General features: G+C 43.8%; 1 protein-coding gene and 1 long non-coding RNA gene across 11 annotated transcripts; one reads left to right on the forward strand and one right to left on the reverse strand.

Annotated features, from left to right (window-relative positions):
- Positions 1 to 2,102: 2,102 nt before the first annotated feature.
- LOC112562656 (sigma intracellular receptor 2-like) lies at positions 2,103 to 15,844 on the reverse strand. 10 transcript variants are annotated; one of them, XM_025236039.1, is made up of 6 exons: positions 9,837 to 10,436; positions 8,327 to 8,504; positions 5,469 to 5,627; positions 5,016 to 5,166; positions 3,846 to 4,203; positions 2,103 to 3,465 (listed from the first exon to the last, which is right to left on the reverse strand). In XM_025236039.1, the coding sequence occupies exons 3-5, from the start codon at positions 5,619 to 5,621 to the stop codon at positions 3,881 to 3,883; spliced, it is 627 nt and encodes a 208-aa protein (XP_025091824.1). In that variant the 5' UTR covers positions 5,622 to 5,627; positions 8,327 to 8,504; positions 9,837 to 10,436; the 3' UTR covers positions 2,103 to 3,465; positions 3,846 to 3,880. The 10 variants fall into 10 exon arrangements, with proteins under 10 accessions (XP_025091824.1, XP_025091823.1, XP_025091825.1 ...); XM_025236038.1 differs by having other exon boundaries at positions 9,743 to 10,436; XM_025236040.1 differs by lacking the exons at positions 8,327 to 8,504; positions 9,837 to 10,436 and adding an exon at positions 15,577 to 15,844.
- On the forward strand, positions 7,899 to 13,832 carry LOC112562658. The gene is made up of 2 exons (XR_003098893.1): positions 7,899 to 8,035; positions 12,625 to 13,832. It is a non-coding gene; the product is annotated as an uncharacterized LOC112562658 (long non-coding RNA).
- Positions 15,845 to 24,466: the final 8,622 nt, after the last annotated feature.

Raw genomic sequence — 24,466 nt, forward strand, 5'->3', positions numbered from 1 at the left:
TAAAATTTATACTTTAACTATACTATAGCTTGTTACTGGATGTGCAAAGATAAAATCATTTTGTAGTCAATGCAGATGTAGCAATAAGATGTTATAAGAGGCCTGGATAGTTTGGTAATGAAGTATTAATGAGGTTTACTCTTTGAGTATTTTACTTTTATATTTACCACTTATGAAATGATTGTTTAGCAGCAACAATCATCCATTTTGGAATGCTGTTGTACTCGGCAGAATACTTCAATGTCATGTAACTTGTCTAAAAATAATTTAGCACTGCTTCTTTTTCTTTCATGTTCGTTTTCCTTGCAGTTTAAACTTTTACTGACACTTTGTATAAATATCTTTATTTAAACTTTGCAGAGATGTATTTTTATTTAGACTTTGTATAAAGCTATCTTTATAACTGTGTGCACGAGTTTAAGTACATTTATGTTAGCGGCAAAGTATCATTGTATATATATATCCATTAAAATTAGCACAGATGATGTAGTTTACCTTTCTTCCTATATTACCAACATTTTATTTACAAGAAAATCCTTTCTTAAAAATTTCAGAAGTGATCTGCTGTATATTTTTCTGTGTAACAGTTTGTATCTGTAAAACCTAGAATGCCAGGTACGAGCATGTGTCTGGCGTTAAATTCTAATTTTAGATAATAATCTCGGGGTTGTTTTCAGCAATTTATTTGTGTACACAAAGCTGTTAACCGCACGTAATGTAGTCAGCTAATTTTTATTTTTTTTATTTTTTTTTTTTGACGATTGATTGATCATCCTGTCAACAACACAAAGGATCTTCAAAATAACACATTGCATTGAAACACGATTACACCAGTCCTGATAAAAAGTGTTTTGGAAGGGAAAAATATAACAACGTAGTAATAATAAAGAATATAACAATAATGTTAGTTTTATTTTTTAATATCTATTGATACATATAATGGTTTATGAAAAATGTTTGAGTCACGTGAAAGCAAAATGTTAGGAAAAGATTCAGGAGTTCACCGCTTACCTCTTACAAATTTCCTCAAAATTGGTTTGAACTGAAATGTTAGGCCGGCACCTGTGTAGTTTAGTTCACCACAAGACCACGCAGTCACGAACAGTAAAAAACATGGCAGGTTGCGATGCACAGGTAAGGATGTAACGATCGATGTTACAGGTGAGAGGCTCACTTTAAAAGCCTCAGCACAAAGAGACACTGACAAACACACATCCGACTGAGTTTGCAGAAAGGAAAAGAAGTTTGTAAACTTAAAAAAAAACCCAACAAAAAACAGCAAAACTTCAGCTTAAATTAGTACCTTGATCCCAGTTACTTAAAATAGCCTAATCTAACAAATAAATATTTTCCAATAACAATACATTTTGTGAAAGCCGAAAATAACCAAGAATAGATATAGAAAATGAAATAAAATTTCTTGACAAAGACTATGTGTGGCGACTTTGTGAGCCAAGACATTAAAGAGCGACAAAGACAACAGTTTTATTGTCATTGATTTCAGTTTTCTATTTTTGTTCTTAAATAATAACGACGTAGAAATGAGTGGAAATTCTTTGCCTGCAGACGAAAGCCTGTTCATGTCTGCATGTGTGTGTGTGTATGCTCGAGCGCGCGTGCTTGTATTTGTAAGAGTGAGTGTGAAGGGGGAATTTAAAAAAAATTGGGGAAATGAGAGAAAGAGAAGGCAACAAGAAGAGGGGAGGGGTGTTAGGAAGGGGTAGTGAAGGAGTGGGTGGAGATGGCAGTCACAGAGGGGAGCCGGAAAGGAAAGGAAGACAAATATAATGATAGAGTAGACTGTGGCGAATTTAATTTGTTGCCAAGCAAGCAAACAGCTGAGAAAAACCCTGTGTTCATTACAAAAACGTTTACTCCAGATACCTTAGTGATAAACGTTGTATATTTTATTTTTCTCAATAGCTTACAGTTATCGTTGCATTTGGATTTATGTACATTAATAATGTACATTGGTATAATATACGTATGGTAGGACCAGAGGCGCTGGTATTGGAAGTGTAGTTTACAATTGTTTGATCTGTTTTATGAAAGTGTATATTTTTACTAAACATAAATTTTAAGATTTTTTTAAAAATCTTATCTGTGCTTGCTGTATTTATTTTTCAATATTCCATTCCAAAATAAAAGCAAATATAATTATATTGTGGGTTAATCAGTTCGATATACAGTACACAGGGAATATTCAATAATCAACACAAGACGGTGCATTATCATTAAGTTTACTTGTTGGTACACGAAACAGTCAAACCATCTGTAAATATGATGAATAACATTTATTACATGCTGGAATACTGTTTTAAGTACATAGTTCAATAACAAATTCGCCGGCGATGGTGAATAAAAATGACGGATTCACATAAATCACAATACCACTAGTCGAACGCCATTATCACTGATGAAAATACTGCTACACAAATACTCAGGTGCTTAGGGTGATGGGAGGGGAAAAAGAAAATGGAACCAAATGGAAATAACCGAGGTTCGAGAGATGACCAAGATCAGACATCGCGAAAAATATCAGTTATACAACACATTATGGTGTCCCGAGACAGGTAAGCAGCACACACACACTCTCTGTATGAGAATGTTCTGGAAGCAGAGTAAGAACAATGCGCCATTAATAACCTCATTCCTGAAGAAACGTTAAATATGACGTAATAGTCCTTTCCGTCTGTTCACTGCTGCACCCATAATAAATAAGCAGCGGGTAGACAGGTGAGCAAACAAGTGTCGCACATCTATACCGTGGGGTATGTGGGGCGGGAACATACCAGGTTGGGGAGGGAGCATTGCAGATTGATGCTACAGGTGTACCTGGGGATAAATAAATAGTTTTCGTCCTGTTTGATGAACAAACATGTGTTTGTTGTCGGTAATCAAAGAAAATAAAGACCAACCACAACACCACCACAAAGTAACTGGATGTCTAGTGTTTGTCAGTCACTGTCAGCCACCGGCTTGACACCTTGCCCTTATGTTATTTGTCGTAAAATAAACAGAAATCGCTTAAACAGCGGAAACTTTTATCAAAATATGTTAAAGCTTTTTGTGTAAAAAATTTAAAATATACAAGCGTTTAAAGCTGGATGTACATAAAAAAGTAGACAACATTCAAAGACGCTGAATGTATGTCAATAGGTACGCACAGAAACCATTAACAGTTGTCATCTTCCAGGAAAACAAGCTAATGATATCAGTAGTTTTGCTTCCAGTGCGTGAATGCACAACTGGTCCTTAGCGAGGCATCAGCTTATGAAAAGGTTTCAGGCTCAGCCGAAGCCCGAGACAACAGTGCAAGGGAGGTAAGCCACGTGCAAACGTGGCTGTTCGTGTTGTCTCCCTTACATTACCCACGTGGGGCTTCACGAAGCTGTTAGTTCCATAGGGCATTTCGTATTCTTCGAATCCTGTGACTTCCTCCAGCCATTCTCTATATCCCATGCGCTGTAAAAATGAAGAAAACTGTTTATTTTTTAACAAGTACTTTAATTTTAAATATTTTTTTACACCTGTTGTGTTTTTGCGATACCTCGGTTCCTGATTTCAGCCCGATCTCGAAAAAAAAAATTCGTATAAGTTATGAAATAATGCGGACAAGGCCAATAGGACATTAGCACAACGACCATCACGATGACGATGATGATAATCCACCTTCTCTATTTTTTCACCGTCACTTTCGTCGTCTCCATCATGTAACGTGTGCATGTACAGAATCACTTAAAAACAAGCTTTATTTTAGTAAACAGCACACAATGCTCAGGGGCGACAGGTGCGTGTCAGTGAGTGCATAGGCTTGTACTTCAGACATGCTTGCTCGTGCGAACCTTTAAGTATGAGTGCGTGAGAGCTCTCGGTCTCTTCAGTCCTCATGCTGCGTCTTCATCTCCCTCTTGTTTCTCTCCTCCTCTGTCATTGGGGTCACTGGGGTCCCCGGGGCTTGTGGCGAGGGACCCAGGTACACCTTGCTGAAGAGGGTGTCATAAAGGTTGAGGAAGCTGATAACGAGGAAGAACGAGTATATGAATGCCAACTTCAGGCGCTGAAAGGTGGAGGTTGGGGCCAGCGCCGTGTAGTCGTTGAAGTCCTCAAACAGAGCCATGAAGATGATGCCTGTCACCGCCGTGATGGTCTGCGTGCAGTACATGATCACTGGGATGCGTATCCATGGCGACGCCTGGGCACCTGCCACAGCCCAGCAGTGTGTCAGAACCATGTCACGTGTCAAATGTGTCGCGTCTGTGCATCGGTTGTTTCAGGTCCAAGGATTATTATTAGTAATTATTATTATTTAACTATCATTATCAGTGAAAGTTAGTTGCTGTGCAAAACAGTGGAAATATCTTCCCTTCTATATCCGCCATCTAACCACCATCGAACAGTACTCCTTACAACAATCAACATGATTGTCAATAGCTATGATTATTGTTAATTGACTAGTCCGCCTGCTCGTCTTCTTCTGAAGATTTATGACACTGTCCATCCTTATTGTTTATTCCCTGATTCCTCTTTTTGTCTTCTGTTTGTCGTTTATTACTGGTCTGTATAGTTTCTCCTTCTGTCCATCGTATTCTGTTCGCGTCTCCTACTTGTCTTAAGTTAAGAGTCTGTTCCTCCGTAAACGTGATTATGCGCTATAATAATAATAATAGTAATAATAATAATAATTAATTGATAAATAGTTGGCAGATACACGTTTAAAGATACAAGCAACAACCCACAAGCACGAAAAATCAGGTTTCATACGGTTGCATCTGTTCTTGTTCTTCAAAGAGAGAGAGAGTGCATGTACGCGCGCAAGAGGAAAAGAGAGAAACTTTTTTTGAGTTTGTGTCGTCTCCTTTCTTTTTATATCTGTTGAAGGTTTTCACCTCCACCCGCTATCCCACTTGTTTTACAAGTTCAAAAGAAATTTCGATTGTCGAACTGTATGACCGGATACGATATCTCTTCAATTATCTCAAAACGAAAATAAAACACTTCTCCGTCATCATTACCTTTGTAATAAGCGTAGGAAGCCACGAAGAAAAAGGGCATCTGCACGAGGTATTCCCAGAATACGATGCCAAAGTACCACGGGTGGGCCCGGGTGTCAGCTAGCCATGGGTCCCGCCATGTCTCCAAGTGGTGTGTAAAGAAGGCCCGCATCTGCACAACAGCTGATGTTATTATTATTTATTATACTATTTATTTACTATGTTATTATACTATTTACCTCATATATTGGTAGTTAACAAGTAGTTGGAACTATTTATTCATACTTAAAATTTTTAATTCATTGCTAGAGCTTAATAAAAAAAAAATACATAAAAATAAACCCCGCCGCCAAAGAAAGGGCGATAATGCGTACTGCTTCGTGTATATCATGGATTCCTTCCCTTGTACCATAAAATTTCCGCGACTCCTGGTAAGCAATCGTTGCACTTCAATGAGACCAACTTTTGACTCACCCATGAAGGGTACAACCACGTTGGCAAGGTGCCTTGCATGTCAAGAAGAGGAGTGGAGATGAGCTGGAAGACATAGTAGCCACAAAAGATCCGGTCCAGAACAAACCGCGGGATCCAGCGGTCAATAGGCACGGGAGCTGGAAGTGTTTCCATAGCAACCTGTGAGACACAAAAACAGAAAATATTGACCTCAGCGTGACGCACAAAACCGCGCAAGCCCAGTAGGATGGGTGGCAAGGCTAGGCTCGCGAGCAAGGCCAAATGGTGACGTGCTTCATTCATGCCTGCGCGACGTCACGTATCTCAACATGTCTGCTCTCCTCCCGTGCCACACAGCTCAGTTCAGCAATCGATATCACATCATTACACAACAGCGGCTAATTGAATAAATATTCATTTTTAATTAGTAGTTAATTATTTCTCGTCAGACTTGCAGACGCACGACTCCATAGTAGGAGCTGTCGCCAGTATAAACAAAGGTGTCAGAAAACGGTCAAAGCCTCGGTGTCATTGTAGAACTCACTCTCTGTAGTCTGAAGAAAGTGACCTCGCAACACCTCCCGGTGACTTTCCGATAGCGAGGTAAATATAGCTATTTACTCTGAGACATGGGTTTATACATGTTTGCACACCCCTCTGTAAGCACGTCTGATCAATCAAAGCATTCTTTCTTTCTGGTCTCCTCGAAACATTTTTCCCACAAGCAGTTACAGCCAATAGCTGAATTCTTCCGCGGTTGTCGAAATTGTTCATATCTACCGCATTCCAGGCCTACAGGCCCGAACAGCCACAAAGCCAGACTGTGTCTGATGACTGCATTTAACGTGCATGCGTGGAGTAGAAGGGAGGTCGAGGTGAACTGAGGTCGAGATAATTATGTTCATTTCCCTGACCAGTTCCGGTCATCTATGGAACATCATGCTGTTCATCAGGGGAATCTCATGGTCATCTGGGGAAATGGATAGATGCAGTAGCAGTTCACTGCACAGACCGTTTGCTGAACAACGGCAAGCAGGTCTGGCTTGGTAAGGTCTGTCCACTTCTTTTTGTTCTTCACCAAGTCCTTCCGCTAACGACCTATTTATTTGAGTATTGTCCCTATTCTCAAACAGACAAGGAGGAACCGCTTCACACTCATGAAAGAACCCATCATGGAGGCAACAGTGTTGTAAACCAAGTGATTCGTATTATGGAAGGTAGGGAAGTGGAGCGGTTTCTTCAGTCACCTGGTCTACAATACCTGGATTCTTCCACGTCCCTCCCCTATGTCGACAAGTGGAGTCAGCCTCTTGCATCTGTAGTCTGTACAACCGGAGGACAGGGAGGGGAGCACCTTTATTTTGTTATCACTTTTACTCTTTCCGCTATGTCAGCTGCTTTCATGGTCTCGGAATGTTTGAGTATTGCCCATATCATCCACTGAATAATGCCATACCGAATGGCTAATTCAGACTCATGCATGCTAGTCTCATACTTGGCAATAAGTTAGTTTTAGTTCAATCGTTGCTCTTGCTGTTTTCCTCCTTCTTTCAACTTTAGCACTAGAAAGTTCATTAGGTGTTCCAATGACCGTATGATACACAAATGTACAATAAGTAAAATAATACCACAAGATGATGAAGACAGCACCAGGACAAATCTTTGCTGTTTGACATCGACATGCAAAGTCACGTTTTCCTCTTTGTGTCATCCCTAAGTGTGACGGAGAGGCGTGATGTCTCATGGAGGTGTTAACACGAATACCGAGTAAGTGACTGGACACCGAGACAGAATTCTCTAGAAACTATTGGTTGAGGGTCGAAATGTTCAACCACAGAATGCTGAGGTACCACTGTAGTCCAAAAACTTATTCTGCTTCAGCTCCTGAACCATTTTGCTAGCCACAGTCTACTCAGCCATGTCAGTCTGCCTATCGCGAGAATCAATGGACTGAGACGCTACTACCAGCGGAGATGATTAACTGTCTACTGGCGACAGGGATCGCATCTCATCGCTTCCGGACGGTTGCGTTTAGCACACTCCACTATAGCATCCTTCTCTAAAGCCTTCTCGAGACTTTCGGTCTCTAGCACTCTGCAGTCAACGTCTGTCTCCAAACCGTCAGCGATCTCAGTGTCACCATCGACGCATCGTTATCTCATGAATCTCACATCAATGTAGTCTGCAATCTCGTCTTCCTTGAGCTTCGCAGGATCATCCACATTTGACCCTTCCTGTCAATTTTTGCCAAAAGCTCGTGTGTGTTGTCTCAACGAGTTTACTGACTCTCTCTACTCTTCAATCTCACTAGACGTTCGTGTTGTCTTCTGTGGGCGACAGACGGACCATGGTTCATCCTCTCGCTGGCTGCTAGTCCAAGCTCGCCTTGATTACAAGATGGTCGCAGTGTTACCACTGTCTTCAAGGCTTCTCCACACCAGACCCTGACATCTTACCACCCGAGTCGGCCTCTTTGATCTGCTTGTGGTGCCCTCCACTACACGCCGAGCATCAGACGGGAGACATTCGGTAGACGTACCTCCTTCTCTGGACCCGCCATTCAGAAAATCTTTGTCCTTCTAACTGAGGTATGTTGAAGTTCGAAGCATCCAAGTCCGGTCTGAAAACCCATCTCGTGATAACCGTTATAAACCTGTTCCGTTTATTCAGTCCAGGGACCTCCTACATGATCGCTGTTGGTTTTGTTGTTTTTTTCTGAGCGCACCTCTGTGGAAAACACTCTACACATGTAGCAACAACAATAACAATTACAATTTTGTCCAGTCTAAAGATGTTTCTTTACTCTTGAAATAAATGTGCTTGCATGTGACAATCACGTGTTCATCCATCAAAGAAGTGTTCTGCACAAATAAGCTCACGTTGTTAGGTTGAGTTGATGGGCGGCCAGACGACTACACAGAGGCTACACAGGCCTGCTCCTCGGGTCGCACTCTTTCCTCGACTCAGAAGGAGGTCAGTCGTTTTGTTTTCAAGCGGCGCCTGTTCTTTGGCTGTGGTCTGCCTTCCTGTCTGGCTGTGGGCTCACCTTTTGGTTCACTTGGGAAAGAGAACACTGTTTCAGCCGGCAATTACCAGGAAATCAGATCAGCAGATGGAGTGGAAGCATAAACCGGAGACATGCACATGCCAAGAATGTGTCGTAAGAGAAAGGTCTATAACCTTCGACCCCCGAGGCAGCGAACTGCGATCAAATAGCTCGCCATGTCTAACCACAAAATGTCTGTCTTTCCTCTACCTCGTACCTTCCGTGACTAACCAACCGTCACGATCATAGTTTTCCTGTCAGACCTTGATGTCACACGTCCCGCCCTACTGTCAAAGAACTACACAAAAGGTTGCAATCATCTCAAGTACCGTGGATGTAGAGATGTGAACAGAATCTGACAGCTTCAGGTGAGGTGGAAAGCGCGGCAGATGCTTCGTGGCTCAAACTTCACCGACAGCAGCAACGGAAGGACATATAAATAGCGGATCTCAGAAGCTCTACGGCAGAGGTGGGCAAAATTTCATAAAAATTCTAAGCTATGCCGCGAGCCAGTAAAATACCCAAACACCCACGCAAAATGACTAACAACAAACCTAGTGATGATGGAATAAACAACTGGGTACATATGTAATGGCATGCACTTACCGAATGTATTGTGTGAAGTGGAGCTATTTGAAATCGCTACTAATAAAACTTTCTTTTGAAGGCAGCCTCTTTCCCCAGCTCCGGGTTGGATCACGTGAGAGAAATAACAATCATGCTGGATGCTGCCAAGCGCCGAGGATTGCCCGCTGTATCATTAAAATCGTACTCGACGTACCAGCACTCCAGGAAGTGGAACTAAATTTTGTGACTGTATGAACTCCGCCTGCAAACCCCCCGGGTAACCTACTGGTCCCAAGCCCGGATGAAGGAGGAGGAGGGATGGGCGTGGTGCTAGCAACCCCACCCTGTAAAACAACCCCTGTTACAGAAACCGCAAGTGGCCCTATGCTCCACTGGGGATGAAAATGAATAAGAATGGCTACAGTGCAACGCCCTCAGACCAGGCTACATGACGATGTCGACATCTCTACAAGACCACCAGCTGCAGAAACAACATCTGCACGTGATGCGCTAAAGAAATGCGTGTGAAGGCTAAAAAGTCGACAAGATAGTAGGGGGAAAAAAAATGTAAGACGTTTTTAAAAGACAAGACTATCACGAAAAAGGGAAATACACAAAACTGTAGTTATCAATTAAGGTTCACGTTTAAAAAGAGAAAAGAGAAGAAAAAATCCGTGATTACCAAAGTAAACAGCGAATCAGCCCCGAACAACCAACGGGAAGAGTTACATTGTCAAGTGAAACAGCTGGTAGGGTTACACTGTAGTGTTACACACCAAATGGAATAAAACAGAAGTACACAGGCCGAAACATCCACGAACGACGGTGGCTTGCTGCTCTAACGGCTGCTGAACGGGAGTCTGGAAGCGTGGAATGGCGGCCAGGCACACACCACTGGAAACAGCCCGTCACGTGACCTCCTGCCTGGCACTTCAGCCAGCATCGCACTGGCATGGCGACACAGGAGACGACAGCAATTTGTCTGAGTTGTAAAATGTCACAGGCGATTATTGTCAGGTTCCCATCGCATAGAAATGTGTAAATCACGAAGGAGAGCTCAAAGGAGAGCTCAAAGCCACATGAAGACAACCATCTGGCGTCGGACGTGTCTCCGTGTCAAATATTGTGTTATAAAGCACTCTTATCAACGAATATATTTTGTTATTGTTTTTCATAGAAAATCAGCGACAGTTGTAGACACGTCTCTCATAACTGAAACAGTTTCTTGACTCCAGGCCTGTGCGGTATGTGAGGTCTTGAAAATAAGTCTTCAATCGCCAGCCTCTAGTGCAAACTAACGAAGTTTGGTCTGAAAACTCAGAACAGTACCTTGAGACCTCACATGCACTTCAGTCAACGGCAGTGTTTGAGAAATCAAGCCAAAAAACTTGAGTTTAACATCTAGTCCGACTTGAGACTTCAAATGGAACCCAACCCAAGATGGCAGCAATGTTAACACGTGCACCATAATTGTTTTCCTGCGAAAGGATTGACACATTTCCAAAATATTTACTTAAAAAAAATTTCAATGAGGATTTGAAAACTAAACCAATTTATAACGGTGATCTGCAAGCTTCTTGCATTTTATGGATGAGGAAACATCCCACATGGACTGCATGAGAAACGGATGCGATTCTTCATCAAACAAGGTCCAGCTGTTCTCTGCTTGTCGACAATCAGTTCTTACAGCTGGCTAATCACCACCACAGGAAACACTTGACCAAGACAAATATTCTAAAGCCCTGTGAATCAGTGGTCAGCTTTACTGTGTCTGGCAATATCACGGGTACCAGCGACACTAGTCTCCTCATTTTGTGGTTTCTGTAGACGCCCCGACTGTCAGCACCAAACCCTGACGACCTTTCTACCCAAGATGCCCGAGAGTGTACCTGAGACAAAGATCGCCCTTCCACACCTTCCTCCGACCACAGCGAGAAATAATAATACTAAAAAAAATATGTGCGTATGTGTGCGTCGGGACGAAAGTAGGAGATGGAAGCATTTGAAATGTTGTGGCAAAGACGGTTGAAACATTGAGCATCCAGCAGTGTGAGGCAGCCCTTAGGCCAACGCAGCCAAGCTGGCGCCATCGCCTCCTTCACAATATAACACACTACTGTCGGCGCGATCACGTGACCTCCTAAAAAAAAAAAAACCTCATCTTCTGTTTACACTCGTTGGGCGTTTTGTTTTTGCTTTCCTCTTTTTCATGGCCGTTTGCTGGCAATCAGTTGGTTCTGTCCCGCTGTTCATCCTTTTAGCAGCTATTACGTCATATCCGTATTTTGAAACCGACCGTGAGTTTGTTACTACTATGACAATTACTCTTATTCGTTCATTTTGCAGACAGAAGTGTCCTTTTTTAAAGCACATCGAGGTGCAAACCACACAGAGCAGGCTGCTGGACAGGCCATGATGACCGGCGTTGCAAGCACAGCTCCCAATTATTTGTCTGAAAACCATGAGGTCGTTGCTCACCGACCGGCCAGCAAGCCGAGGCCCACCCATTAACTGACCTTGTCACATTCCTCTTGTGATGGGGAAGTCGATAACATCGCAGCCGAGATGTTGTTAGTGATACTCGTTATCTGTCACAGATGTAGTCGTGTACCGAGTTAATTAGGAAACAGACAAAAAGACGTGCGCGTGTGTTGAATGAGAGAAAACTAGAGAGAGAGAGCGTGTACACACACACAAGGGTTACCTTGACAGAACGATGAGATGGTAACATCTGCTAACCCTGTCCAGTCTGAGCACAGCACATTCTATCCCAACTGACTGCAACACCGAATCAACATAATAACCACATGGACCTTAACCTTGCATCAGCGGACAAACAGAAAGAAGACAATCTAGCATCTGTAGTCTGTATCCAGTATCAGTCTACACACAATATATATAAATTCTCTACAATGGAGCTTTGTGTTGATTTTTTTTTTTTTTTTTTTTTTTTTGACAAATGCCTGGAATTTTAAAAATAATTGCACGGGATGTGAAGTGAGGGGATGATTTGAGTTTGTGATCACGTGACCAGAGCAAAACAAGCATGTCCGCGGCCTGAGGACAGAGTGAGTCTAGCTCACAGCAAAGATGATGTTTCAGTCGTCACAATCGTCATCATCACCAGCATCATCCTCATATCGTATTTACTCTCAATGTCATCGTCATCGTCATCGATCTATGGCTTCCCTTGATGGTCTTTTAAGCAGGTTGTCAGAGAGACGCGAACCCGCCATCTGATGCAAACATGGGGAGGGTCCGTCCGTCAGTCAGGCCGAGATCGATACCCGAGCACCGCGCATCTCTGGGCTGCATCCACCTGCTTCCACTTGTAGTGCAGAAGGCATCTCTCCTGCCCCGTCCTCTCTCTTCCACCTCAGATGATGTCCCGTTGCGTGCCCTTCCCCCATCCACCCCGCTCCTAGCCAGATAAACCTTCCACCCGACATCATCTTATCCATGTAAACCAGCTATGTACAGTGGCGGGGTCATAGCCGGTGAGGTTTTTTTTTTTTAAATCTAGGAAGTGTTTGTTTATAACATCCTGTGTTTGTTTATATATAGGTGCTGCTAACCGCCAGCTAGCTACACGAGGTCTGCAGCTGATTATTTCCACTCTGCCTGCTCTCATCTACCAACCCAGCCCTCAGAAGTTCATGACCCCGCTCTAGCACTACGACACCAGCTGCAACACACGCTGAGTCAGTGCGGAGGATGAGGAAAGATGGATCATTCTATCCACACCCGCCATTTACCCATAAACACACCCACACACATCTCAATACACAAGACATATGGTGGATCACTGGTCTGTAAGTGCGGAAACGTGTTTCTGTCTACCACAACCCCGCAGATTCCATGCCACTGACTATACCACCATCCCGTGGATTTTTCTACTCCTGCCAGATGCTGGCTGCCGACTTCCACAACCCCGCAGATCCCGAGGGAAATATCACCATAGAGGACATATACCATTATAGATATCACTGCTGACAGCTTGACTATATTTAACCAAACGTAACAAAATACACGATGTATAATTTATTATGTTAATAAAATAAAGTTATAATGCTTTGTTGTGAGATTTTTTAACATTTGCTTGTTTTCTACCCCAAAATTCCCATTCAGTCGTTGATGGCGAAAATGAAACCAGCGACCAGTGAAGGTACCCGAGATGTGCACACACCTATATCTGACTTCACTTTCACCGTTCACACAGTCCGGGGTAGGTTACATCACCTTTCCTTCTCATAATTCACTGACATTCCCTCATCCCATCCTCCACACGCGCCACTGACTCCCTGCTCACCAAATCAGCAATTCCGATGTAGTCATGTGATACCTCTGCTTGTCAACAGTTTGCTTACATAACAGCTTCTGCATTGGGCATTCCAAACAAACTGCGGACCATCGGTCCGGACAATGACAAACTGTCACAGTGCCAGACACAGATTTCTGTTACAACCATAGCATAATGTTGCTTCAATAAATCAACAATATTTTATTCAGATGTCGCCTCCATGTGAAGCCACGTCGCTGAAAAGATGAGGAAAGAGATGATTGGGAACTACAACAGCGATGACAGTCATAAACCCAACTTAGGACGTGACTATATGTCACGAGAACTTTATAGACATAATATATTATATACTACTCAAGACAATCGGTCCTCCAGTCTGGCGATGAGCCAGAAATTGGTAACACACAAACGAGGCGACGATAGCTCGGGTCACGTGACGTGCTACACCGTTTGTTATCTCTCATCGCAAAGCAAAAAAAAAAAAAACCCACACAACCACGCAGCCCCCCCCCTTCTCTCCTCTCTTTCTCTCTCTCTGGTTTATCCATCTCAACATCACAGCCGCTCTCTGACCTGGCTGACCGAGGTCACGCTGGAACACACGCACCACACACCGCCACTGTGACCTTATGTGACTGCACGAGGACCACCACCCACGCACGCACGCAGACAGCCAGTCACATGAGGAATAATCAAGCAACAGGCGAGAGTGAATGAAAATATAACGACACAGGAAGTGTAACTGTAGCGAGTGTTTGAAAACCGAGGAAGACGGAAAATGGCCGACAGGAAAAGGACGAGAATTTCACAGTCGAGTTCATAAAGTGAATCGCGATAACCACTGAGAGGATGCTGACCTTGCACAAGCCTCGTTATCAGACGTGGATCGAAGAGGAGAAGTGGAGAAAAAAAAAGTTGTTAGCGATTAGTCCTCACTAGCGCTGCGATCTCTCCCTCTCTCTCTATATATATATATGTTGTTGTCAGCTACCCTAACCCGAGATACCCTTAACATGAATTAAGCGGGTGGCAGGTCGCATTGCGATTACAAATAACTAATATTAATATAATACACAGTTACAGTCTAGCTGTTACATCCAACAGGTCGAGAGATAACTCAGGAACACTCTGTTAGATCATACCTCCCTTCTATTCTCCTTCCATCTCAGCACGCTACGCACACCCGACAGTCTCACCTCACCTGTTCACCTGTAGCAACCAGGAAGCAACCTACAACAGTCTGACCTCATAGCCTTGACATCGTTTCAAGGTAGAGGGTGAAGGCCGTGCACCGTCACCTGATTCTCTCTGCAGACTTGGTCAAGAGATGAAGCTTCGTAACCATCACCTGGTCGCAGGGAGGGAAACGAACAGGAGGTTACAGAGGTAGAGGCCAAATCCAAAAGCACAAACGCTCGCCGGTTCGATATCCGTGAAGCGTTCCATGCTTCCCTTTGTTGAATCATCTGATTTCTTGGAAAGAGAAGGCGACGAGAGCGCCGTCCCCGGAAACAAAGTCTGCCCCGAAGAAAATCGAGACGTCTAACACCTCACTTCATACGGGTGATATGACATTGTGAAGGATGTTACACCCGAATCTCTCGACATCCGACACAGCAGGAATCAGTGAGCTTTATATCAAACGATCTACATCACGTGATCATTCAACGGTCCTTGAGCATACATAAAGTAGCTCATCCGAGACGTGGGTATCGTCTCACAATCACAGTCGCTGTGAAGAGATCGGCCGCCGAATGGTTGGCAACAAAGAGCAGTTACTTGAGACCATGGCTTTACATACTTTTGATTACAGACACACACATGCACGTAGCCAAACGCAAACACACACATTAATATATATATAGCTAAGAAAACAGGAGAGCAACTATAAAAGCTTCCCACCACTAAAAAGTTATGATTTCAATCACGTGGGACAAACCACGTCACCTACAAGCAAGAGATAAATCCGAAATGGCGAGTTGTGACAACACCTCACATAAACAAACCGTGAAGAACGCCGACAGTCGAGAATCGACAGACTGTAGAGCGCGAAGACCACGAGACAGACGGAGGGAGGGGAGCAAGATGGCGGAAACAAAGCTGTTAACCCCCGAGGTCACGACTACCGTAGCGCGTTCGCGTGCACCTAACAGCCTAACAGTCGTCTGCCCTGCCATCGTTCATAAAAAGAAAAGAAGAAAAGGACCAGAACTAACCGTTGCTTGTCATCAGTATACTGCAGCTGATGCTGTCCGACAGGCGACGTGCACCATGGGATCGGGTCGTCGGTATGTTGCAGGTGCTTGCAGCGGGGGGTGGCCACGTGGCAGTAGCCCTCCTCACTTCATTTTCCTTGACCTGTCGTACGAGAGAGAATGTTGGCCGAGAAACAAGGCTGCTCCTTGAGGTGCGCCCGGTAGTGTCACCACTGCAGTGAATGGCTCAGGGTTCAGATCTCGTCTCTGTATGTGACACCTGTTCGCAGATTTGGGGTTCGGGGGTTTTCTCCGGGCACTCCGGATTTCTTCCTCCCATAGCGCGAAATCACTGCAGGGTGGAAGCACTTTCCTCCTAAATAAACCAACCAAAAGGCTTCTCTCTTTTAAAACCCACAGAGAGGCGATGAGAGGGGAATACCGATGACCCTTGTCGTGATACGAGAATGTGACCTTTGCGCTAGCAGCATGCGAAAGAAGCTGTCGTCCCTCCATTCCTACTCAAAAGGTTAAAATAATGATGAAAGCAGACCTGTGACCTTACACAGGGGCGACAGACACAATTTGAGTTCGCACGTGCACAGTAGAGTAGTGCTGACAGGTTTGTCGTCTGCTGTGTAGACTGTGGAGGTTTTGAGTGAGAGGGACACAAAGTTCTCTATTTGACACGATGAACCACTCTAAAGTAACCTGCCTTGTCCGAGCATCGTTCTAGGAGACGGGTCCACGCTGTATGAAACATGAAACTCATTGACATCGAAGAAATTTATTCCTTAATTATTCTTTGATACATCTTGAAATAGACAGGAAAAAGTTAAAAATAACCTTTACTTGCAATGCCACTGATGTCTCACAATATTTGATATATATATAAGGGTATGGCTTGTCGATATTGTACTTTTTTTCCCAAACAAAGATCTCTAGTGGAGTGTATGAGTTGAAGACTGGAAAGATCGAATGCACGAAAAATGACAGTGTTCATCCCAAACCTTCTCCAATCTGTGCGGGAATAAGTTTGTGTGTGTCGACACTACTGCACAGAGCATCTTGGAATTCCTTCCTTCCTCAGGCAAATCAACAACTTGCTTAGCTATAACCTTTGCTCTAGAAGCCCCGAGTGAATGAAAACCTGAAAAATTCAGGGCTTGTCAGACATTCTCTGTTCCCGCAACTGAGACACCACTTGCCTCTACTGTAGATGGTAGTGGAGGGAGAGGCAGGACAGGTTCTACCATCAGGCAAGCTAGTCAGCCCTCTAGGCCCTAGGATGCAGTCGCGGATAGGAGATGAGGGCCGCAAAAATGGTCTGTTGTTGTTGCTGTTGTTGTTGTTTTTTTGTTTTTTTTTAAAGATGAACAATGCTAGGGAAAGATATCAAATGACATTTGCACGATACATCTTGTCTGCTTGTAGGCTGCGTTTCTCAGTTCATGTATTACAGAATGCCCCAACATTCCAATACACATCTGAAGTGACCAGCTAACCAGGGAGGTAGAGGGCTGAGAGCTAGAGGAGGAGGCAGAGGGGCAGCTTTGGTGGGTGGGGAAGAGGCTGGTCGGGGCGGACTCCTAGGATGGAGGGAACCATATGCCAGACTCACTTTATTTTATTTTCTGTAGAGGGAAGACTGGAAGGCCGGCTGGTAGTCTGTAGGCGGGAAGGCAACGGGAAAAAAACCTGCGTGGATAAGCTTGGCACTGGTGTGTGGAAGGAAGGATGCTACCTGTCATGCACATTCAGCTGCGTTATAATGTTCATTTATTGAATGCAAATTGGATGAGTTCTGAGACAGACCACGACAATAATGAATTGCAATATGTAAGTCTATGTTTATTGTTTAAGTTTTCTGTTAAGAAAATAGAGTTGAGCCTAAACATATAATTATTTCAATATTTTTGTTGATGAAGAGTTCACTTTTGGAAGGAGAGTAGGTGGGAAGCAGGATTTTGTTTTTCGCTTTGCGCCGGCCCTGGTGAAAGTCCTCACTTGTCTCGGATATGTAAGTGCAGTGCTGATCTCTCCCTCCTCAACACTCTACAGAATCAGGCACCGGGCACCCTTAATGAAAGGAAGTACTCGTAGTCATACGGGTATTGAACCGACTCGTGCGCATGCTTACGGATTTGGACACCGTTGCTTCGTAACCACTAGTAGCTATCATTAGTCACAGACACAGTTTGTAACCACTAGTAGCTATCATTAGTCACAGACACGGTTTGTAACCACTAGTAGCTATCATTAGTCACAGACACAGTTTGTAACCACTAGTAGCTATCATTAGTCACAAACACAGTTTGTAGCCACTAGTAGCTATCATTAGTCACAGACACAGTTTGTAGCCACTAGTAGCTTTCATTAGTCACAGACACAGTTTGTAACCACTAGTAGCTATCATTAGTCACAGACACAGTTTGTAACCACTTGTAGCTATCATTAGTCACAGACACAGTTTGTAGCCACTAGTAGCTATCATTAGTCACAGACACAGTTTGTAACCACTAGTAGCTATCATTAGTCACAGACACAGTTTGTAACCACTAGTAGCTATCATTAGTCACAGACACAGTTTGTAACCACTAGTAGCTATCATTAGTCACAGACACAGTTTGTAGCCACTAGTAGCTATCATTAGTCACAGACACAGTTTGTAACCACTAGTAGCTTTCATTAGTCACAGACACAGTTTGTAACCACTAGTAGCTTTCATTAGTCACAGACACAGTTTGTAACCACTAGTAGCTTTCATTAGTCACAGACACAGTTTGTAACCACTAGTAGCTTTCATTAGTCACAGACACAGTTTGTAACCACCATCAACTATTACACCTTGGTGCTGTATGCTCACTATCTGATCTTGGTAAAGTCTGTGGTTGTGAATGGTTTAAACTAAACGTTGCGATTTTAGATAAATTGGCGAATAAAAAAATATAAAAAGATTGCCAAAAATTTCCGATGCCCCTGGGGTGGTTAGCTTGTTAGCCATGCAACTAGTGGCACGGGGGAATCGCCATGCATGCTGCATCTCCAATTGCTTTGAACGTTTCTGCAAAACTGCAACTCCTCCGGGAGACTTGGTCGTGTTATTAGGCATCTGATAAGAAGAGGGGGATGGAAGTTTACTGTTAGCAATAACAGCCTTATCTACTGACACATGGCAGCTTCAAGGCAGCACTTGCCCAAAGCACTCCTCCTCCTCCCCTTCTTTCTCCTCCTTATTTTTCCACTGACGTGTGCGTTTAATTGCGTGTTTGTATGTGCGTGTGTGTGTGCGTGTGTGTAAGAGAGAGAGAGGGCGGCTTGAAATCTGTAATGCCATTTTGTCATCGTGACATGGAGGAGATTGAAGAATAATGTCGTCTGAACAAAGTAAAATATAAATACCAACATTGTGACGTAACTAGGCTGGGAGAAGGCTGGCCTGACTAGCCCGAGGGGAAAGGGGTCTCTTTAGCTGGCTCGCTCCACCCGGTTTTCACCCTCACACACACTCGCCCGCCCGTACGCACGTCCGCACGCGTCCTGACTAGCAGTCACACCCGCGTGCGCCAACACTCAACTGACAAGACAGTGTACAAAGTAAAAGATTATAATTAAAACAAAAGCAAATTAGGTTGACATGAAGACACTTAAACAACAATGAATTTAGAAGATGGTTTGATCTTATGTATCTGCACGTATCTGCACACAGGTCCGGACACTCGGTCCGTCCCTGACACACAATTCACAGTCTTGGAATAATATCGTACTGATAGTCCCACTCGACTGCTTCGCCCGTTGCTCCCTGAAGATGGGTGTAGCTGACTGCGTACACCTGGGCTTCTAGGCGATTCCTTGTCACTGTCCCACCACGGTTGCCCCAGGCAACGGATGCAGCGACGATGCTCGTAGTAGCGCCGACTCCTGAACTGGAAGTCGTTATTTCCTGAAGACGGGTGCAGCTGCCTGCATACACCTGGTCTCGTAGATTATTTCTTGTCACTGCCCCACCCGGTTGCTCCAGGCAATGGGTGCAGCGACGATTCTCGCAGTAGAGATGACTGTAGGCTGTTCTGTAGATGACCACACTGGACCGGTGGCGCGGTGGGGTCTGCCAACCACTGCCTCGCACGTCTCGCTGCCGGACACAGTTAACTCCCTCGCTTGCCGTTGAGAGAATTAATCCTTGGTTACAGCGCACACTCTCCTCTCTACACCACCAGATCACAAGTGCCAGCAGGTAGTGATACGTTCTGACTGAACGGGCTCCCCTATTTCAGACCTGCTGCCTGCGACTGACAATCACTCAGAGACTACGTCTCTGCTGGAACACGAGGGGAAAAGCCTCGACTACAGTGCGGTTCTAGCTTATATACTACCGGGCCACGTGGCCCCTGTCAATTCTACCAAACTAGTTCTGACGCTATCGAACTCTGACTAGAGGGACTACACCACATCGCGCTATACTCGGGGTACCCATCATCTATCTCCGCTCATCTTCCCACGGTCGGCCTCACCACCCTCCGACTGTCGCGACGCTAAGTCTAGCTCCCCTATTCAGCACTGGTGTCCAGTCGGTGGTAAAGAAAACAAACGCCGTTCTCATGGCCGAGTGTACCGTTACATTAGCACCCGTCAATTAACGTACCCGTGAAGTGATGCCTGCGGCCCCCGTTTCGTAAGCGGCCTCGATTCCCAGGCTCTGCTACCCCAAAGGGAGATAACATCTTTACCCCTATTGTTCACCCACAGCCTGTATCGCCTCAGGGTACCAACTGCCCCTCTTTAATGTTTCTATTACTAGTCCGACACTGTTTTCTGGCCTTGAACCAGGCTGGTTCATGACAAACATATAGAATGGAAATGTTCGTTCTGTTCAAAATCAGCAATACATCCATGATCATCGGGCACCACCATGTTCACCATGTACTTATACTCTAACTGCAGGTACATTGTTTCATCTTTTATTAATGAGGGCATATTAGCACGTACTAAAATACTACTACTTATAATACAACATATAAAATACTATATATAATTTTATTATGTCCACGAGAGAGAGAGAGAATGAGTGAAAGTAGAAGTGAAAATGAGGTTGTATTGTTGTTGAGATGTAGTTTTCTTTCTAAAACTGTAACTATTCATTTTTTCTCTTATCGGTTCCCTGTATGCCATAGCTTCACCTCATGTCTACTAATATTACCTCCAGAAAAAATGTAGTTGGATTCTCTAGTTTTAATTGCTCTAACAGGCTTTGGCCTCACAACAAACAGGATGTCGATTTCTTTTAATTAACTTTACAGTCGAGGTGGGTACAAGAAAAAAGTTAAAACAGTTAACTAAATTTAAGGTGAAATAAAAAAAATTATTGTGAAGAAGCATCAGTGGCAAAGGCATGAGACCTACAGGCACTCCTTTGTGTGACACACTACATTGTAGCACAAAGAAGGAAACTACTAGTTTATTTTATTCCCAGAACCTAAGCGACCAAAAAAAAAAAAATGCAACAATCAAACTGAAGAAAAGAAAATTACAGTTCATTCAGGCTCTTGCTCGAAAGCTGGAGTTTGTGTGTGTAGGTTGATGGCGCAGAGGGCTGTACTCCATTTCTAGACCTCGCGGCAACCCTACAGAAAACTGTTTCATTTATTCTTTCAGTCTCTGGAGACCAGTCCAGACACCTGGTGACTGTCGAATGACGGGTTGGTTAATCCCAGTTGCCAGAACCCGCTTTCAGACGATTGAAGCATGAAACCACGAGCTTGTATTTCTGGACTTCTGGCAGACTATTTTTTCCAGTTAACTACTAAAACGAGGCTTGAGACTACAAAAGCTTCCGGTTTAGTCACATTCTTTGTAAAGGCTCGCCGAGACTACCAGCGGAGAACTTGGCAAATGGCTAAGCGTTCGTCTTTGCAGACAGACAGCAGTCCACCTATACACAGACATGATGAAACACCTAGTTACGTGCCCCGGATGTAGCTTCTAGAATGGGATTTGCCATAAGGAACTTGTAAACACTGGCCCGACCCTAATTCTGAACAGGAACATGAAATCGTCGCGCTGCCGGTTACAAGCAAGCAGGTGCCGCCAACTAAAATGTCAAAGTGCCAAGTCCGCTGCCAATGGTTTCTAACCACATCAGTCCTGTGTGTAACGGTGAATTCCACGAACCGCGGGGCTTTTTTCATTCCCTCCAATGTGTTGCGAGGCGGGGGAGAAGTCACTCAACCACTCCACCCGAACAGACACCCAGTCGCTGACGTCACGGATCTGGCAACGAACGAGTTCTTTGGTGTCTTGGCCACATTACGGGTGGTGCAGTGCATTCTACTGTAAAGCAACGGTCCATCTAGGAGTGCCGAACTGAGGAGCTCCAGAATGGCAGGGAAACGCGTAGAACCAGCGGCTGGACCCTCCATCATTAAAAAAAATTCAATTAAAAAAACTGTTCTCCCCCGGCTATAGAAACTTGCAGGATCGGTAAAGTTCCGAGTGGCACTGTAGATGTGGTACACTTATGTCTCATAAGTCATATCTGAAAAATGATTAAACATTTTGTGGGATGAATTTTAGTCTTGGAAACTTCCACTGCTACGTATGTGCTCACGAATAAAACCACGACAGACCTCACTGGTATGATACCAGCCTGTAAAAGATAACTCATACCAATCAAGAAATTTTGATTTCTGAATAAATTCCTTTTAAATACACGGAAAACGCAAAGAAAGAGGAAGGGAAAGAAATAGCTGAAAAAACGGCGAGCGAGAGAGAGAGAGAGAAAATGATAAAAGGAGAGATATAAAGACTGGAATTCTCATCTTTGATGGCACCAGCTGTCTTTATAGCAATCCTTCAAAGAGAGAGATATAAATACTAAAATTCTCATATCTGATGGCACCAGCTGCTTTTATAGCAATCCTTCAAAGAGAGAGAATATAAAGACTGTAATTCTCATCTGTGATGGCACCAGCTGTTCTTTGTGCCAGTCGTTCAAAGTACAGTTTTCACTTCTGTTGATCTCATAATTTATGTTTCCAATACTTTTCTCCAGATGGTATCTGCTGGCGTATTTAAAACTAAAACTTTCTATAGTTTAAGCATGTTTGAACACAAAGTAATGTTGAGCGAAAGGCAGGACATATTATTTCTGGCATTAGGAAGGATGTCTATGACAAGTGGCGCTAAGTTTAGAAGCGTGACATCAACAGCAGACTTGATGCAGATGTGATTTACATGAATTATTATGCAATCATTACTCAATCATGACACAATGTCTTAACCCAAACAGACCATAGGGGGCACCGAGGCACCCTCAGCGAACAACCACTTTTGTCTAAAAGTTATGGTTATCCAGTAGCACTGCGCTCATTAAGCTCACGCGCTATTCCTAGTTATCTTGTGACAGTGTTAATGCGATTCTGGATCACGTGTTCAGCTTGATTTTGTTTAGATGGCTGATTAGGCTTTTGGTTCTTTGGTACTGGCAATATTTAATGTTCCCTTTCTTTGGGAGGTGTAGGACTAGTGATGACTTCCATTCTTTGCGTTCCCAGATTCTTTGACATAGAACAGTAAGAGCCTCTTTTATTTTCCTCCACCATGCTTGAGTAGCTCAGCTGTGGCGTTGTCACGTGACATATCTTTTTCCTTCAGACTACAATATGGTTCTCTCGACTTCTTCCCGTAGGACTGGCAGGCCTGCAAGCTCACTGATTCTAGTTTGGCTGTTTTGAAGGATGGTGTCGGCTGTCCTCAGTTGGAAGTTGTTATAATCATTATAACTGTCCATTTAGTGAATATTTGCTTTCTGTGGAAAGGTCGGCACTGATAATTAGTAGTTTCCATTTGCAGTAATTGTACAATAGGTAGAAACTGAAGGTCAGGTTTTTCCACGACTGATATACAGTAATGATCACAGCATGTTGTCTAAGTACGGTTATCAAGAGATCCATTAATCACAACTGGAAAGCTTACATGCCTAAAAAAATGTTCCTGCATTGCACTATTGTTCTTTTCTGCCATGTAATAATCAGCTGCTAAGAACTGGAGACGACGATGGTACTTTCGCCAAAAGAGGACTGACCATGTAGGGTTCTCCGCCTCTTCTACTGAACGAAAAAAAAAATGAAGACACTTTGGTCAGTTACCAAGGGAATTAAATAGATGCTTTTCTTACAGACTCTTTCTGACCTCCTGCTGTCACTGACATGACAATACTGTGACAGGCTACGATGGAATCTCAGCATTGTCGATGACACGATCTAAAATTATTCTGTCCAATCCAGCATGCACACCAACAAGCGCGCAGCACGTTCATGTGGCGGTAGGCCCCCCACCCGCCTTATTCGACACCCCCCTGTCAATGTTTCTCTTACACACAAGAGAAGAGTGGTGGAAAGTCGTCCTTCATGACATATCAAAAAGGTAGATCTCTGTACCTTTGCTTGTCCATTGGTCACAAGTAGTCTCCCAAGTCCTTTCAGTTTAGAGCGTTTTAGGGTCCCTCTGGCACAAGTTCATAATTCAATCCGGATAAAGGATTGTAAGTGTCGTCCTTCAGCAAGTGTTATACTGGTCGCTTCAGTGGCTGGATGTCAAAGGGCAGCAACTCATCAAAAGACACGACAGCTGTGACCTTTGACATCTAGAGAATGGCTTTCAGCAAAACACAACAGTCATCGTGTGGACAATGAGCAAGTATTGTAACTGATGGTGACCGGGGCAAATGTAACTTCGCTCGCTCAAGGTGCAAAAAAACCAAAAAACAACTTCCTACCCCACTGAATGCAAAAATTGCATTAAAAAGCAAAACTGTAATTGAAACTCCAAGAGCAATTTTACGGTAGTCTGCGTATGTAATAATAAGTTAACACAGAGAAAGAGAAGTGAAAGCTTTCTCCAAAGAATGACC

This window comes from Pomacea canaliculata, linkage group LG4, assembly GCF_003073045.1.
Source record: "Pomacea canaliculata isolate SZHN2017 linkage group LG4, ASM307304v1, whole genome shotgun sequence".
Classification (NCBI taxonomy): Eukaryota; Metazoa; Mollusca; class Gastropoda; order Architaenioglossa; family Ampullariidae; genus Pomacea; species Pomacea canaliculata.

Bases quoted from the DNA above. Each gene is read 5' to 3' on its own strand.
- LOC112562656 (XM_025236036.1), bottom strand. From the start codon at position 11,791: ATGTTACCATCTCATCGTTCTGTCAAG. The intron at 5,628-11,764 runs GTAACCCTTGTG...TGTGTCTCACAG, and splicing joins CATCTCATCGTTCTGTCAAG to GTTGCTATGGAAACACTTCC. The intron at 4,204-5,015 runs GTAATGATGACG...GGGCTGTGGCAG, and splicing joins TTCCTACGCTTATTACAAAG to GTGCCCAGGCGTCGCCATGG.